Source organism: Eleginops maclovinus, chromosome 19, assembly GCF_036324505.1.
Source record: "Eleginops maclovinus isolate JMC-PN-2008 ecotype Puerto Natales chromosome 19, JC_Emac_rtc_rv5, whole genome shotgun sequence".
Lineage (NCBI taxonomy): Eukaryota > Metazoa > Chordata > Actinopteri > Perciformes > Eleginopidae > Eleginops > Eleginops maclovinus.
This window is the reverse complement of record NC_086367.1, coordinates 1961402-1980375: the sequence shown is the minus strand read 5'-3', so window position 1 is coordinate 1980375 and position 18974 is coordinate 1961402. Positions and strand designations below refer to the sequence as shown.

Genomic DNA, 18974 nt, shown 5'->3' with positions numbered 1-18974 from the left:
TGTGTCGATGGCTTTAGCCGGACTATTATATACTTACGGTGCTTATCTAACAACAGAGCTTCAAGTGTCTTGTCATTATTTATTGAAGCAGTAGAACACTTTGGTTTGCCTTTAAGGGTCAGATGTGATCACGGTATGGAAAATATACATGTTGCCCATTTTATGTTGGAAAGGGGGTTGAACAGTCGTAGCGTTATTACAGGTGTTTCAGTACACAACCAAAGGATTGAGAGACTATGGGCAGAACTCAATAGAGTTGTATCAAGACACTTTGCAAATATGTTTAACTTTATGGAGGAACAGGGTATACTGGATTTATTGAATGAACTTTTTATAAAGGTAATTATACTGAATTTAATTAAGTGGTAAAACAAACAAAAAAGCAAACTTACTAAACGGGTCTTTGATGGTCTTACATACAGGGCTTGTGGATTAGCAGCCCATTCAGCTCCTGACCCTCCTGGATCTTAGGGGACACCAACTTATTGCCACAAGACATTACAAGCTGGAGGCTACAAAGAAGATGTAGGATATTACAAACAAGAAATACTTTACGGCTAAGGGCTTAACAATATGATGTAACAGTATGCTTGTGTGTGTGTGTGTGTGTGTGTGTGTGTGTGTGTGTGTGTGTGTGTGTGTCTGTCAGGTTCTTGCTCCTATAAGGTGTGTGACTGAATCCTGTACATTTTGAGCCAAATTCAACTTTATGTGTTTTTATAAATGATGATTGCAATTTGAAAATACGTTTTAAAAGTGCTCTTTAAATAAAGATTATTGTACAGAGCTGCCAACATTGTGTTTTAGAAAATAGTAGCAAGCCGAGCGGAGCGAGGCAAATTTTTTTTCAAAGCCGGGGGTCCGAGGTCCGCCGAAGCCCCCTGAATGCCCCCTTATTTCATTTTTACTTTACTTATTTCTATTTATCTTTTGTATTCAACTGTTATTATTTTACTGTAAATTGTATGTATATATAGTTCCCTATTCCTTTTCCTATCACCCTGCTGCTATAACATGTGCAATTCCCTTACAGGATTAATAAAAGTTATCTTATCTTATCAGAAGCCAGAGACTTTACATGCTCTGAGATGCAATCTAGGTCATATTAGGACATGTTTTTCGTGTATAATTTCTCCTTTTCCCTGTACTGTTGCACACAATTAAACACCAACATACACAAAAAAATATTTTTATTAACCGAACAGAATTCATCATGAAACAATACTGAACAATAACACATGAAAAACCTTTACACAGCCTTTTTTTAGAACAGAGTTCAACTCAAGGGAACCTTTGGCTGTGACATGACCATCTCATCAACCTCTCACTTTAGATGGTCATAGGTTGCTGACTTGGCCTTGGCAAGAGTTGTCTTGGAGTACGCCTGCTTGTAGCAGACAGACCCCTTTGCCACCATGAATTGTTTGTGGGTAATGAGGTTACTCAGGGTCTCCATTCCCATACTAGGTCTGAACTCCGTTCTGTTTTTTGTGACAAGACTGAAGATGCGTTCGCAGTCTGCATTGGAATGGAAGATGCAGAGGATAGCCAGCATTACCTTGCAGAGTAAAGGGTACTTGAGATGGCCATTTCCATCCTTCAGCTGACTCATCAGGTGCCACTGTGTGTCTGGTCTGTCACAGCTGGTGATGCTTTCTGGCAGAGCATCGGTTTGGTAGGTCATGAATTGACCCTCAAGCTTGTCCATCTCCTCAGCACTCATCTTCAAGCAGGGGAATCTGCCTGTGAAGTACCTCACAGAATTGAAGTCTGCGCTGTCCCGTGCAGACATGTCAGCCACAGAAGCATTCCTTATCACTGGGTCATCATAGGGAAACTTCTTCACCATGTACTCAACAGCCTTCATGTAGAATGCCCGCACAGCGCTGAAGACCTGGGCAAGCTGCAGCTCCTCAAGCTCAGGGTGATCTCTTATGAAGTCTCTGGTGTTTTGCCCAATGAACAAGGTCTCATTGCTCTTCTGGTTGCTTGGTTCCCTGAATGGTACCTGGTGAACCTTAGCAGCTGCATTGATCACCTGAGGCTTCACAAATCGGTTCAAGAGATTCTTCAGCTGTGTGGTCAAAGTCCTGTGTAGTATTTGTATGCAGGGTTTGTCTAGCTGCAGCAGAGTGTTGGCCTCATCAAATATCGGCAGGACCGCACTTAGAAAGTAGCAGTAAAGATGGAATGTTGGGTCCTGCAGATGTTGACATGCCCTCTGCACTCTCTGTTGTGCCCCTGTCTTGGGCTGAGTGGCTCCAGTGCTAGATGTATTGGGCTGAGTGGGTGCAGTGCTAGATGTCTTGGGCTGAGTGGGTGCAGTGCTAGATGTTTTGGGCTGAGTGGGTGTAGTGGTAGATGTCTTGGGCTGAGTGTGTGCAGCGCTAGATGTATTGGGCTGAGTGGGTGCAGTGCTAGATGTCTTGGGCTGAGTGGGTGCAGTGCTAGATGTTTTGGGCTGAGTGGGTGTAGTGGTAGATGTCTTGGGCTGAGTGTAGTGTTGCACGATGTACCGATACTTCAAAAGCACCGCGATTCTTGGAAATTAAAAATGTCACGATTCCTAAATTTATTAGTATCGATACTTCTAGAATGTCCGTGTTCCATATTTGTAAGAGACATATTTCATGTTGGTGTGTGCAACGCACGCTCGAGTGCCTCCCTATGGACGTCCGTGTTTTTTCTCCTCACGCACGCAGCAAGAGGCTGCACTGCTGCTGTCATTTAACAAACACTACAGAGAGATGGCTGCATGTGCGAGTGATACTGTGGCCGCCGGTCCACGGCTGGTTGATAAAGATGACGCGAGGAGTGAGATATGGAGGTACTTTGCCTACCTTGCTGACAGTGAGGGCAAAGCTACCGATATGTCGAGACCTGTTTGTCGTAAGTGCTACAAACAATTGCAAACTAAGGGAGCCAACACCTCGAACCTGGCGAAACACTTGGCCGACAAGCACGCCGAGTTGCACAAGGAGTTTAAAGACCGACAGGTTAGTATGTGAAATATAACATGTATCATCACGTTCATGAACTTCATGCCCTTAAAACAAGTCAAATGAGAAGGCTATAGTTTATTTTGTGACAAGTCACTGTTTTGCACCACCGTAGTTTGACCAGGCTATCTACAGAAATAGCAGGCTAACTATGGGCATTATCCTCATGGCTAACCACAATAGCCTGCCTAACGCTAGTTCAGCATCTTTCTTTGAAAACGCAACTTTCATAGATGACGTAAATAATTCGCAAGCTGCTAAAATAAAGCATACAAAACATCAGCTAAAATGATCTATAGCCTTTATTAGCCTATATGATAAAAATCACAGCATGTGCATGTTTGTCAGTGATTTATTTAGCCTGTATTGGGTTACAGCATTTAAAGAGCATGAACCTGCTGTACGCAAAGGAGGTGTAGGCCTATATGAAACCTTTGCCTTGTAAGAAATTATGGACTCAAATATAAAGTTAACCATCAAAGAAATCAGACATTGAAGTACAGGAAACGCCTATATTAATCCATGTCACAGTTTAAACAACATTAGGTTAACTCATTATATCCTATGAATAATGGTAATGTTATGGTTAAGTGAATGTTAGCAATTATCACTACCACTGCATAGAGATGTTAAGTTAGTCACAAGTTATTGTTACTATCACACATAAACTATTTAGGTCCTCCGTTATGACACATTTATCACCATCATATTTTAAATATTTCCATTTTCTTCTGCTACAGCGGTCTGCAGCTATGGGCTCTGGAAGAGCAACTCCTCAAAGGCAGCAGCCAACCCAGCAGCCAACCCTCCAAGCTATGTTTGAGCAGCACAACAAGTACCCCAGGGAGTCCAAGGAGGTAAAACGGCTTAACAGGGCAGTAGCAGAATTCATCTGTCTGGATCAAGTGCCAGTTTATATAGTGGAAAAAGCTGGGTTTAGAAACCTTATGCAAAATCTCGACAAAAGGTATGACGTCCCATCCAGGAATTTTTTCATGTACAATGAAATTCCCAAGATGTACAATGAAACAAGAGCGATAATCAGTGCCCAACTTAGTCACACACCGAATACATTTTTCTCCTGCACCACTGATCTCTGGACCAGCAGAACTGTGGACACTTACATGGCAGTAACACTCCAGTTCATTACACAGTCCTGGGAGATGCAGTCCTGGTGTTTAGGGTGCTCTGCATTGTATTCTGATCACACAGCCGACACTCTAAAGGAAACCCTGGAGGAAATTATCACAGATTCCTGGGGGCTAGACATGGCCAATATGGCTGGAATGACAACAGATAATGCGTCAAACAACCGCAAAGCTTTCAGTGAATACACCTGGATACCCTGTTTCGGGCACAATCTGCATTTGGCAGTGAACAAAGCCATAGATATTGATCGTGTGGCAAGCTGTCTGTCCAGGCTCCGTAAGACTGTGTCAGGCTTCTCCAGATCAAACAAGATGTCTAGACTGTTCAAAGACAAACAAAAGTCTTTAAAACTGCCACAACATACATTAATCCATGATGAGCCCACCCGATGGGGTTCCACCTATGACATGGTGGAACGATTTTGTGAGCAGCAGCAAGCTGTCTCTGCGGTTCTGGCTGAGGACCGGAAGAAGTGGCACCTGATGCCCAGAGACACAGACATGACCACTATAGAAATAGTGAGGGATGTCTTGGCTCCACTCAGTGACTTCACTGATGCCCTGAGTGGAGAGAAAGAAACCACCATATCATCAGTCCTGCCACTGATGTGGAAAATCAAAGCCTGCCTAATAGAAGAGGAAGGCGACCGCCCCTTGGCCATAGAAATGAAGAACAAAATTAGAGGAGATTTTGAGAAAAGGTACGATGACCACAACCTGCAGATGACCCTAAACACCTCTACGTTCCTTGATCCGAGATTTAAAGATACTTTTGTAACAATGGAGGAGGATATCAAGAGGGAGCTGCTCCTTAAATCTGAGGCCGTTCAGCTTCCACCCCACAGTCCAGTGGACCCTAGAGGAACAGGTGCTGCACCAAAGAGGAATAAGAGAGACTTAAAAAGTTTGCTCTGCACCATAACCACAGAGAAGAAAGGGGCAGATAATTCTGAAACGAGGCACCATTCTCCCACACCTGCAACACCCACAGATAGACGACTAAATGTTGAGTTTCTTGAATACAAACAATTGAGAGAAATCAGCCCTGCAGAGGATCCCCTGGCCTGGTGGAGTCAACATGAGGCACAACTGCCCATCCTGGCACACTTTGCAAAGAACTATCTTTGCATTGCAGCATCAAGTTGTGCTTCAGAGCGAGTCTTCAGCACATCTGGAAATATCTGTAGCCCAAGACGTTCCAGGCTGACTGAAGAACATTTAGACATGCTAGTGTTCTTGGCCAAGAACTTAAATAAGTGTAAGAAATGAATATCTGCTGGCCATTCTAGGGCTAATGCTCTTAAGAGACTCAGTTTTGAGTATAAGAGATGCTGCAGCTAAATTGTATTTGTTTTTTTAAACTCAGTTGTGAGTATAAGAGATGATGCAGCTAAATTTTATTTGTTTTTTTAAACTCAGTTGTGAGTATAAGAGATAATGCAGCTACATTTTATTTGTTTTTTTAAATTGAATGCCATTGCTTTAATTTGTTATTTATGTTTATTACTGGTAACGCTTGTGTTTCTTATGACTGAGATAATGCTGCTAAATTTATTTATTTTTTTACCTTGAGTGTCATTGCTCTAATTTATTTTTTATATTTTGATATTTCATATTTTGTTCAAATGTTTAATATATCTGCTGTTCATATGTTCATTTATTAGTGTGTTATGATAAGAATGTTGCCCCAGTTTTAAAATAAAGCACATCAATGATATTTGAGAGTGTTTCTCCCTTTTCAGGAAAAGTATCGAAAAAGTATCGGAATCGCAATTCTTGACTTGGTATCGGTATCGAAACAATAATTTTGGTATCGTGACAACACTAGCTGAGTGTGTGCAGCGCTAGATGTCTTGGGCTGAGTGGGTGCAGTGCTAGATGTCTTGGGCCGAGTGGGTGCAGCGCTAGATGTGTTGGGCTTTGCCGTTGCAGTCTTTGGCTGTGTGGTTGCAGCTGCTGGTGTTTTCTTTCCCTGACAGAATTTGGCTAGGTTTTGTTGGGGAAAGAGATAGCCTGCCAAATCAAACTGAGAATTGTCCTTGCTGCCGCTACTGTGGGTTGATCTGTCCTTGCTAACACTGTGGGTGGACTTGTCCTTGCTGCTGCTCTGCGTGGTCTTGTCCTTGCTGCTGCTCTGCGTGGTCTTGTCCTTGCTGCTGCTCTGCGTGGTCTTGTCCTTGCTGCTGCTCTGCGTGGTCTTGTCCTTGCTGCTGTGCCCAGACTGTTCTGACTCAAAGTATTGCAGCAATGCAGGCCACTGCTGCAACAACCTGGCGATGCATTTATCTAAAGAGAGCCACCTCGTACTTACATGTTTAACAATCTTTCTCATTTCCACTCCACACAGATCCTGAAATTTCTTCAGTCCCTGTTTCCTCTTGCTGGATTTGTCTATGTAGAAGTAGATGTCCACCAGCAGCTCTTCAAATGGACACTGGAAGCTGAGCAGCAGCTTTTTCTGCAGCTAGATGAATTAGATGGCACGGGCATCCCAGCACATATACTGCACTGTTTTTTTTGTTGATGTAGCCTGCCGTGCCAGCTTTGAGTCCCTGCATCACCATGGCATTATCTGCCCCAAAACTCATGCAGTTGTCCCAGGATATGCTACGTTTCTCAAGTTCATTGTCAATGAGTTTGAATATGTTCTGCCCAGTAGATGCCTCATGACACTCTGGCAAAGATAGGAGTACTGTCAGAACACGCCCAAGTCCTCGATCAAGTACTTCACAACAAGAGGATACAGCTTACAGTCTCCATAGCCAGTGCTCCCATCCGTGGCTAGGGAGTATGGAGCTGTCCTCATTGCCTCCGTGATCACAGACGCATCCTCCTTGGCAAGAGCTCCAACAATGGCGCTGCTCTTTGTGTGACCAGACCCATACTTTCCTGCAATTGCAATCACAAAAATATTGCATTGTATTATCATGATTATACTCTAGATTACACAGAATTGCAGAATTACAATCATGATATTAATCCTCTGTAGAGTAAGTTGGCCTAGGCTATTTTTTTTCACCTTTACATAAAATGAAAAATGTTTATTAGAATGATACAGTATCAGTAGGCTATAAATTAGCAATGATTAATTTGCAAGATTTAAATCAGATTATCAACCAGGGCAGTACTGTAACTGTTTTATATAGTCTGTACAGATTGTAGAGTGTATTGTGACAGTATACAGATATAAATCTATGCCTATGAATGCTTGAGATGAATTGAGGCTATTTGTCATTTGAGCCTTACCAGCGATTTTCGAGTCCGGAAACATCTTTTTCACCAGTGGCCCGATGTGGTCGGCCACCGCGATCGGGATGTTGTGTTCCACCAGAAAGTCCACAGCGAGCACTTCGGCATTTATGACACTGGTGTCACTGTCAACCGTAAAGAAGCCCGCGATGGGCCTTGTAGCTTCCACTGCCGCCTTGTATGACGTGTGTTTAGCAGTCCTGATGTGCTTTTCAACGTCGTGTCGGCCCCCATGCCTCACGCTAAAATCTGTCTTACACAACATACAGTAAGCGTGGAAGTCGTCCAGCTTCGACCGGGTGATGGTCGGCCATTCTGCGTTATATTCTAGCTTGAAGCGCTGTTCAGAAATTCGCCGCTTTTTCAGCGGAGGACAAGTACGTTCACCATCCATTTTTGATAGACTTCAACTGACAGCTCGCTCCGCGATTTCGCGGGCATAGTGTATTCACGAATTATCATTGGTCCATTAGAAATTAAGATAATAAAAACACAACACATATGTTAAATTATATAATGAAAAAAACCCAGATATTAATATGTTCTACTTATCTGTGCTATAAATGTAATTTTTGTATTGTTGTGTTTGAATTTGCTTTGCCTCACGTCAGATTGAGCAATCCCTCCCAAAGCGGAGCTAGTGAGAAATTAGCACCTCCTGTATAATGCCTCCCTGCTCTGTAACAAAGATGCAAGTGAGGAAATATTCCCTCCTGTATAATGCCTCCCTGCTGTGTTACAAAGATGCTTGATGGATTTTACCCCGATATATATATGTAACAGTATGTAACCATAATGATTTACCCCGATGAATCTGCCACAAAATACAACAATGCAAATGCAGACGAATGGAAAGCCACCAGTACGTTTAATTATTAGCCAAGATTACATTGATATCCGAGTGTTTCCGAGGGGATTGTTTAATGTCTGTCATCCATTTAACATCATACAACGTCGTTGTGATCACTTTGAACCCAACGATCTTTTTTTTTATGTATTGGTGAGCTGAGTTTGAGAAATTAAACTGTGCAGCTAAAGTTGTGTTTTTTGGTTGCTATAGTTATCTAGTTGCTATGCTAGCTAGCTCAAGAGACTTGAATAACCTAAACGATTTAAATGGAAGCGTTCAATTCGCATGTAATGATAGCTAGTTATCGAGCTGATGTTATAGTTTCCCCGATTTAACTCATTGTATTTCAATGGGTAAAGGTAAAAATCCTCAGGGTGCCTGTGCATCTTCGCATGAAATAATATTTTAGCCTACCAGTTATTAACACGAGTTCTCTAGCTACCAACTGCCAACTCGTTGTACCTATCATAGGTGTGTGTGAAGAATGCTGAGATAAAATATGAAAAACAACCAGTAGTCAATGTGCAAGCTGCCAATTGAATTATGTTTTAATAAACTCTATTGACTTCACATATTTTTCACATATCTGACTCTGAAAGCCAGCTACGAGCTCACCGCACGGCACTGGTCTACATGAATAGAATTCTTCATCAACAGCGGGAGCCAAAACAGCATAGCATCCTGGTAACAGTAGTGAGGGTATTACAAAAAAGAAGTACAGCCGATCCTATTGGCTCTTTGTCAACGCAAGGGACGAATCATAAAACGGCTTATATGTGAGCTTTAGGGCTGGTTGGATGTCAACACAGGCACGAGGCTGCCAGCTACACGATTCATTTTTCGATTTGTTGGGTAATGCGTAGGATATTCAAGTCAAGCGTAGCGGCGTAATTAGGGCCTGGAAATCGTATCTGCTACGCCAAAATCGTGTATGTTGGCAGCTCTGTATTGTATTATTAACAACGCAAGAAGGAAAAAAAAAAGGGTTTACCTGACGTCCTCCGGAATATGCTCACCAAAGCCTTGTCTGATACGATCAATAACAGTTCGGTGGTCCCAGGCCTTCTGGAATTCAAAGGCACTAAGGAGGTCCATTTTTGTGTAACCGTACTTTTGGACGTTGTCTGCACACTACATCCAATGATGGATTAGGGAGTAGAATCACGTCCTTATTGAAATGGCCATGCTGCTGTGAAATAAGAATGTATTATGCATTATAAGTATACTATTCGACTACATGAAGGCAGACCGTTAAGTCATACTGCTATAATAAAACAATAATGAGAAAACAGTAGGTCAGGGTACTAAAGTATAATCAGTTTTCCCCTTAATTAAAAACGATAAAAGGAGCAAATGTTTTTTTTCCCCGTTCTAAAACAAAAATTAAGTGCATCTGAGTCACCAGCACAGGTCCATATCTCCCACTGTGAAGGTTATAACAATGTTAATGTTATTATTATTATTGTTATTAATAATAATGATAAAACCGACAATGCTCTTCATTTGGGAAGGAAATAACAGTTTCCACATTATTAATTAATGCCACTGAACTAAAATAATATAACTTTATTTAGCACACTAGCTAGCTAACTTCCGCTTACTCTGGAGCTAATAGCCTGGTTCTCCTGGCAGTGAAGTTATCTCACATATCATTTTTATTAACTTCAGTCAAGTTTTGTCTCCAATACGCAAGCAAAAGTTGAAAAATTAAAATGACATCAAACCAAAACACTCAAAATGGTTTGTTTTTGAAGTGAAAACGGATTATAAACACTCTATATTAGCAGTGGAAACGGTGTTCATGCTATATATAAGATAATTTCAAACTCCGGATATTTGTAATTACCTTGTTTTCCTCGTGCCAGATGTCCATGTGCCAAAGCAATGTTGTGCTTGATAACGTGGTGCACAATCTCTCCTAAGAGGAGCTGTAGCTGGCCGCTGCCCGCTGCGGGATGGGAAGAGCGATGCTAGGTGACCGTCCACGGTGTCTTCACCTCGAGTTGGAACGGTCGGTTGCTGCACCATTGTGGTTGCACTTGACAGCGTTCTAATGGTCTCCGCAGAGGCCAATATGTTGTTGAGCAACGCCGCTGCCTCAGTTAGGCTACGTGCGGGCTGTTGAGAAGACATCGGTGTAGCGAACCTACAAAGAATATTATTTCGCCAGTATTTTGCAATGCGCTGTTTGTTCTCTATTTAATTGGAACGCCTTCCGTTTCAACTGAAATTCCTCTCACACAACATACTGAAATTAATATATCATTTAAAAAAAATATTTTCACGGATGTGGGAGACCATTTCATATGTGTATGTGAGAGTGTGTTTTATATGTGTGTGTGAGAGAGCTTTTCATACGTGTGTGTGCCAGAGCGTTTCAGTCGTGTGTGTGAGAGTTTTTCATACGTGTATGTGAGAGTGCGTTTTATGTGTGTGTGAGACCATTTCATATGTGTTTGTGAGACCATTTCATATGTTTGTGTGAGAGATTTTCACATGCGTTTATGATAGCTTTTGGTTTTAGCTGTGTGTGTGAGAGTGTTTCACATGTGTGTGTGAATGGTATTTCTGAATAATGTCCCTAGGGGCCCCTCATAGTTTTATTCGGACGGTTTTAACATGTGAGTCAAGAAGCGGAGTCCTGTTAAAGTGGTACAGTTTTAAATATCCTACAAGAATGAGCCACGACACCGTACCAAAAGTCCGTACTGAACTGGGGAGGAGCACGTTTAGTTGTGCTGCTCCTGTGGCTTAGAACCAGTTGCAAAATGATCTGGGGCCTCATTTATAAAGCTTTGTGTATTCATGTGGGAAGGTGGCGTACGTAGGACAAAGCAAATAAATACGCACAAAAACATTCTGATTTTATGCCGGTTTCCTTTTATAAATCACAATCAACTCGAAATGAGGTGCAGCTTTTGCGGACTTCACATAACGCCCATATTTGCCTATAAAGAGTCAAAGAAACACTCCATATGAATATTCGTTTAGACTGACTGCCTGATGATGATCGCAGGAAATACCGACAGAACAGCTAAAAAAAAAAACCATTTCACAACGAATACGATTTTGGTTCTTGTTGAGGAGGTGCAGACAAGTGAATCATATTGTTTGGTGGACGCAGTTTGAAAATAACAAAGAGCTGCAGCATGTAGAGCACTCTGTGAACGCTGCTGCCTCAGAAAGTCGGATCGTCAAAAAGTTAATGACAATATACACACAGCCTCACACAGGCAGAGTGTTTGTGCCACGGGCCAGGGAGAGGGACGCACCCCCTTGATAAGAAGCTGTCAGAAATGATCAGGGAATCTCTATGGAGTCATGACTGGGAGGGAGAGGGGGGTTACATATACAATATAATGGATATTTAATATACAATATAAAGGAATCTGTGGATTCTCAGGTTTCATATGATATGTGGTTTGTGCAGATAGCATGAAGTGAAAAAATCGCAGTCGCTCACTCAGGTGCTACGTTATCTTGTTTTCGTTCAGTGCTGATTTAGACGCTTGGTGTTGGAATTATGTTTCGTTTTGGTAAACATGGTTACTATCGTCTGGTCGCTGAGTTTCTTCCCGTTAAGTGATAACGATATTATCGCGATGTCTATAGAAAATGTTAACGAAATAATAATAATAATAATAATAATGCTCAAATTCATTAGGTTATTTTGCATTTTGTGTCTCATGTACAAAAATAACAACAAAAACTGTTGTCTTCTTGGGATTTTGTATTTTGGAGCATTTGTTGTCATCAGTGCTTTAAACCCTGGCCTGATTTAGTGATGGCTTCATTCTGACATGCACTAGCCATGTCTACATTCCTTTTCTTATCCATTGACTCAAACACCGTTAGCTGACCTGAATCCCTGGCTCTGTGACGCTGCGGCTGCCTAACAAATAACCAGGGGAGAGAAAATACTGTTTAGTCCAACGCCATGATAACTAAGCTTTAACAAAACTAAGACCGTAATGTAACATGTATCTCTGGCTAGCGAACCCACTGCAACTTACTCTCTGTACCGTGGAGAAGTCTGCAGGGCGATGGACGCAAAGGTGGGTGGACTGGTTGGTAGTATTGCCCTCTTTTGCGCTTACTGTTGCTTGGCACTTCTTGCAGACTGGGATCTCTATCTCTAACAACCTGTTTACAAAATCCCCAAAAACTCCCACACTGCAGGGAAACTGTTTTTGGGTGCGGGAGTGTCTCGCTCTCCTCTGTAATCTCCTCCGAGATGGTTTGGCGCGACAGTATTTGCCACACAGTACAGCATACACTGTGGTAGTAGCTGCTAGCTAGCTAGTTACCGCGTCTTCTTTTTTCAGTTTTATGGCGGGGTGTCGTAACCAGTGTTAAGGAGCGTTATCGCCACCTACTGGTTGGAGTTTGAACCAGATAATTACTGGCGTTGTATTATGTACGATATTATCATATGTGTATTATTTACATATCATTAATATTTCATTTTTTAAATATCACGGTTACCGTAAATACCAGTATAGTGTGACATCCCTACTGCCTACATGGGTGGGACCATGTGCTTGTTGTATGAGCAGCTGGCACAACTTTGCAGGTGCCACTAAGCGGCCATCATGTGCCCACCACAGGCCATCTACTTTTGATGCACCTTTTCGAAGCCACTAGTTTTGCTCATAGACTCCAGCATATTCCTGCATGTCTTTGATGTGTTCAGTGGTTAATTGTTCCGGAGTGTCGCCGTTCGTACACATCATTTGTTTAATGTATCCCCCTGCTACTTTCGCTGCTTTGTCTGCTGCATAATTTCCTCTAGCCACTGCATTATCCAATGTCTGGTGAACTTTACATTTCATAACTGCTACTTGTGATGGCAACAGTACAGCTTTTAGCAAAGCTTTGAGAGGTTCAGCGTGTTTTACTGGTATTTTGGCAGATACAAACCCTCTTCTGATCCACTGTGGTCCATCTATGTGCACTGCTCCATGGGTGTATGCTGCATCTTCAACTGCCCTTCCTTCTGCATGTTCCAAAGCTTTAGTGAGTGCCAACTGAGCCTAGGCAGGTTGAAGGATGATTTCTGCTTTTATGACTTGTGTGTATTCTACCTCTTGCAGGAGGCCACATTTCCATCAGCACCCTTATAGCAACATCCGTCACTATACAATATCATGTCTGGTTGAGCCAGTGGATCTGCTTCAAGGTCTGGTCTTATCTTCAGATCCTTTTGGGATACGAACTCACAGTCATGGGGTGTAAGTTCATCTGTGTTCAGTCCTTTGGCCATAATTTGCTAGACCTACTTCAAAAGTTATGTGTGGTTTTAACAAACTACTTTCAATTTAGATTTTTCTGGCTGGGGAAAAATGCTTGAGAATGTCTAAATGCCACTGCTCCATGTATGGTGTTCACTTTTAGTGGGTGGCACATAACTACATGTGCAGTTTTCTCAATAGCTTTTGCTAGTGCAGCTAGATGTCTTGCACATCCAGTCTGTCCTAATTCTACATTATCTAGCTTGGAGCTGTGGTACATCACGACTTGCCTCTCTCCCCCCTTTTTTCTGAAACAGGACTCCATTCACTATCCCTCCTGATTCAGAAACATCAAGGAAAAAGTATTTGCCGTAGTCTGGGGTGGACAGGTGTGCGGCTTGACTTAATGCTTGTTTTGTTTTTATGAAAGCTTCTTCAGCCAATGTTTTCCATTCCAGGGTCACAGTAAGCTTTCTGTTTCTGGCTTTTGCAATAATGACTCTTAATGGTTGCGTCAAATCCACATAATTAGGTATGTGAGTTCTACTGTACCCCGTTAGGCCCAGAAATGCCAGCATTTGTTGAACTGTTTTGTACGGTGGCTGCGAGGGGACATTGAAACCTTTTTTTTTTTTTTAAAGTAGGCTACATAAGTGAAATCTGTCAATATGTTTTGCAAGATCTCGCAAAACTTTTTGCGAGATCTTGCATCAGGAGGATGAAAAAATTAGAAGGTGGGCAGAATATACACCCGATATAGTAGGCTAATGCAATAACATCCCCCATCACTGTATCACACAAACCGGCGACCGGTTAGCTAGCCGTAGATAGAAAGTTGTTAGCGCGCGCACAACTTTCAGCCCCATACTTAGTAGCAGTGGTGGGTAGTAATGCGTTACAAGTAACGCAAATGAGTAAAAAAGTACTTTTTTCGGGTAACGAGTACTTTCCACGTTCCTTTTTTAAGTCTGCACTTTTAATCTTACTCGAGTAAATATTTGAACTAGAATTCTATTCTTTACTCACTTACATTTTCCATTGTGCCTTCATTAAAATGAGTATTTTGAAGTACACATATCTTCGTTAACTGGAATACAAGCCTACAGGTTAGTGACGTGCCCTCCCCCGGTTGCAACATTGTTGCGATTCCAAAGCCGAGACGAGTCGACCGTTAAGTTGGGAGTGAGGACTAGAAATGTTTTAATTCGGCGCCAAATTATCAATATGCTATAATGTAACTTAATATTTAGCAGGACGAATGATATTGCACATACCAGGGGTACATGTTTTTAAGTAAAACGAAAATTGTGCAATGAAATACTTTTGGAGATTATCTTTTAATTTTTAAGTCAGCCCAATGTATAACACGTCTGTTATCAAGCAGTTCTCTGCAGTTGATCTGATATCAGATCTATATATAGTCTAGTCTTGTCGGGTTGTCTCAGCTTTAAATGTTCTTGTAACAGGGTTTAATGAAAATAAAAGTGGATATTCTGGATGCCAAATATGTGTGCATACAACCAGCATGACCCTATCTGTGTCCTAATGGTAGTTTTTTTGCTTATGCTTCCCTTACAGAGGAAGCACCCAGGGAAAATACATCTTTATAAAGTGTGCATGTCAAGATCCAAGACCCCAAAATACTGGGAATGCAGTGCAGGCCAAACATCCCGCGAGGGTGGTAGTTTCCCAGATAAATGTGGAGAAACTCATTGTTAACCTTATCTGTGATGCGTTGCTCCCTTTCTCCCTTGTTGAGTCTCCATCCTTCAAAGAACTCATTACAACATTGAGCCCTACATCTTCAGTGATGACAAGGAAAACTCTGAGGGGGAGAATTAATATGGCGTGTGAGGGCATGAAAAGCAAGTTAAAGCAGGCACTGAGCTGCATTGATTATGTGGCCACCACAACAGATTGCTGGACAGCTCATCACCGCAGCTTCCTCGGTGTCACCTGCCATTGGATTGATGAGGTCAGCCTCCAGAGGTGTTCCGCTGCCCTTGCATGTCGACGCCTGCAAGCGTCACACACGTTTGACGTCCTCGCGTCTGCACTCGATGATGTTCATAGGGAGTACAACATTCAGAACAAAGTAGTTAAAACAACCACAGACAGTGGATCTAACTTTTTGAAGGCCTTTAGGGAGTTTGGTGAGCACTCCCCTGAGCTGGAGGATAACGATGAGACTGATGGTGAGGATGATTCTGAAGATGTTGACTTTCACAACATGAGTAGTATCCTAGACGCAGATACCGATCAAGACGTTCTGCTACCACCACACCAAAAATGTGCTTGCCATTTGCTTAATCTGATAGCAACTGCAGACATGTGTGAAGGAGCGGAAAAGGAAACTTTCAAACGTGTGTACCGGTCAACATTCGCCAAATGTTCTGCTCTCTGGAACAAAGTTGGCCGTTCTAGCCAGGCAGCAGAATTTGTTGACCAAGAGTGTGAACTCATCAGGCCCATCCCCACACGTTGGGATTCTACGTTCCTGGCTGTTCAGAGGTTAGAGCGTGTTTACAAAGAAGGGTGAAGACGCCTTGAGGAATGTCTGCTCAGAATTCAAAGTCAAGATGTAAGATTAATTCACTAAAGGTTTTCTCTCTTACACACATACACACACTCATACACCCTCTCTTTCTCTCTCTCTCACTCATGCACTCATTCACACTCTCATTCAGATACACACACTCTCTCTCAATCACACAAACACTGTCATCCACCTGTCTAACTCATCCTCCCTCACTCACTAACACTCTTTCACTCACTTAGTTCTTTGTTCATTCTTGTTAATTAATACTAAATTTCCTCTTCTCTTTCAATGTAAGGTTCAGCCCTCTTGAGATGTCCTTCCTGGAGGAGTAGGTCGCTGTTATGAAGCCTATGGCAGCAGCCCTGAACATTCTCCAGTCAGAGACAAACGCCTACATGGGCTGGCTACTACCCACCATCTACTTTCTGGAAGAGAAGTTGGTGAATATGGAGTCATCAGTGAAGGTCTGCCTCCCACTCCTCCATTGTCTGCACCACGGTCTGAAAAAGTGCTTTCAGGAAATAAAAAAGGACCCGGAGCTTAGTGCTGCAGCAATACTGCTTCCAAAATTCAAAAACAAGTGGAAAAATCAGAAAAACATCCTCAGGCTCGGTAAGGTTTGTTAAACACTAAATATAAGGATTGATGTTACATTTTAGAAATGGCCAGGGAAAATATATGAGTATATAATATATAATATAATATATATTCTCATACTGTATGTTCTTGTCCATTTCTACAGGGCTGGACTACATCAGGCGACACACTGAATCCGAGGCAGAAATTGAGGAAGACCCAGAAGAGGATGACGACTTCTTTTCCAGTATGAAGGTCAAGAAAACAAATGAATTGGAAGGCTACCTGTCCTGTTCTTCTGAAAAAATGGACCTTCTTCACTCATTTTATGCTCTCAAGAAACTGTCCATAAAAATAAACACTGCACTTCCTGCCTCTGCAGCGTGTGAACGGCTGTTCAGCTGTGGAGGGCTGCTCTTCACAAGCAGAAGAGCAAGACTAGGGGGCAAGAATTTTGAAAACCAGCTACTGGTGAAACTGATCAAAAACATTACTCAGCAATTCACTCTCACTCTCACTCCCCCTTCCCCATTCTCATTCTCACTCTCTCTCTCTCTCTCTCTCTCTCTCTCTCTCTCTCTCTCTCTCTCTCTCTCTCTCTCTGCCAGCCTGGGTTTCATTGGTAGTTGAAATTACATTACATTGTTAGCATATATTTTTAAGCATTTGTTTGATGGCCTATATGGTGTTATTGTCGGTCTTGTGTTTGTTGATTATAATAAGCATATATTTGTAGATGTTTAATAAACAATACACACAATGAAGCAACTTGTGAAGAAATGTTTTAAGAATGCATCTCTTTCTCTCTCTCTCACTTACTCACTCACTCACACACGTTATGTCTTTTTCACTGATCCAAGCACTCCAATACAAACAAAAGTAACTTGTAATTTGAGTAACTTTATAACGAAGTATTTTTTTACTCTTACTCGAGTAGGTTTTCCAATTGGAATATTTACTTTTACTCAAGTATATTTTGAAGGAAGTAATTGTACTTTTACTTGAGTACAGATTTTCAGTACTCTATCCACCACTGCCCAGTAGTGATTATATCAATGGAAAGTTGTGCTGTCAGGTGCAAAACCAATAATAAAATAAATCTAATTTTCCCGTTTTAGTGCCTTTCACGTGTAGTTCACTACCACTAAATACATGTGTTTTCCAAGTGTGATGTTGCCAAGGAAGCTAGTGCTACTCAATGTTAGATAAGGTGACCTGACGTAGGTTGGCTAGCTAGCACTACTCTTTATTAGACTCAAACAAAAAGATTTCATTCAATCACAATCTTACATGCGCATTTCATATAGCACTTGTGTTTCTCTCGGTCCAGACAAGTCCGTATGTCATTTTACCATTAGCACTAGTGCTACTGGGAAACATTGGTCGGACTCGTTTCAATCGCCCCCGCCACCCCATTGAATTTAAGTTAACTGTCCCTAGTAGTGCTACCTAGTAGCAAGCTAGTTGTCAAAAGATGCTGAGGAATCAGCTGACAGACACGTAGCTAGTGCCTGGAGTCTGCATTCACTAATTGAAAGAGGCTTTTAAGCAAATCAGTGTTTTTGTAGAGTGGTAAGTTACTCTATGGCAAAGTTCCGGCACAAAGCCAGTCTACAGTGCCTCCAGTGTGATGTCCTGATATGGACACTAACCCATGGTTAAATCAAATACACATTTGACATTGAACGGTTTCAATGACTACCTCACGTCTTTCCTTTATCTCATTGACAATTGCATTTAGCAGGGTTTCCTAATGTACAATCGCCATTATACTCAATAATATCCTTGTTTGACAAAAACAATTGGGCCCATTGAATCTTGTTTCATTGATTTAAGTTCATATTTGTTAACTTTTGACTCAAATTTGCTTTATTGAAAAGCATCAAACTTGAGGTTCCCTTACTTTTGCCTCCACCCCTATGAATGTTTGAGGGCTTACTCAACAGAGACATTAAGGGAAAAAAAGTTTAAACGTTTTAAACTATCTTTTCTGACATTTTCTGTTTGCAGATTGACATGGCAGTGCTGTCAGTTATGACGGATGAACTGCTTGCAAAATATGTGCCATCGTCTGGCGACCGATTAGCAGTCCTAGCCTTCTGCAACCAAGACGGTCAATTACCTAGTACCAGCAAGGATGACTTACTGCAGAGGTTGAGAGAAAAAATATGTGCAAGAAACTAAAAATCAAAGAAAAAAGGACCGAGCCACACAACTGCTGTATTCCAAAATCCTGGTATGGCAAAACAGCAAAATAAGGCAGGAGAAAAATCGAACAGAAGAATTGAGATTGTTTGGCTTCATTTCAACAAAGAATATCAGCAAGTTAGGACCAGGAATGGTGGTGGAACACGACACGCTAACGTGGAAAAAAACACAACT

The 18974-nt window shown here is 41.9% G+C and overlaps 1 protein-coding gene across 1 annotated transcript; it reads left to right on the top strand.

Moving 5' to 3' along the window:
* The first annotated feature begins 2503 nt into the window (after positions 1–2503).
* Positions 2504–5864, top strand: LOC134882044 (E3 SUMO-protein ligase ZBED1-like). Its single transcript, XM_063909710.1, has 2 exons — positions 2504–2996; positions 3740–5864. The coding sequence occupies exons 1-2, from the start codon at positions 2631–2633 to the stop codon at positions 5414–5416; spliced, it is 2043 nt and encodes a 680-aa protein (XP_063765780.1). The 5' UTR covers positions 2504–2630; the 3' UTR covers positions 5417–5864.
* Positions 5865–18974: the final 13110 nt, after the last annotated feature.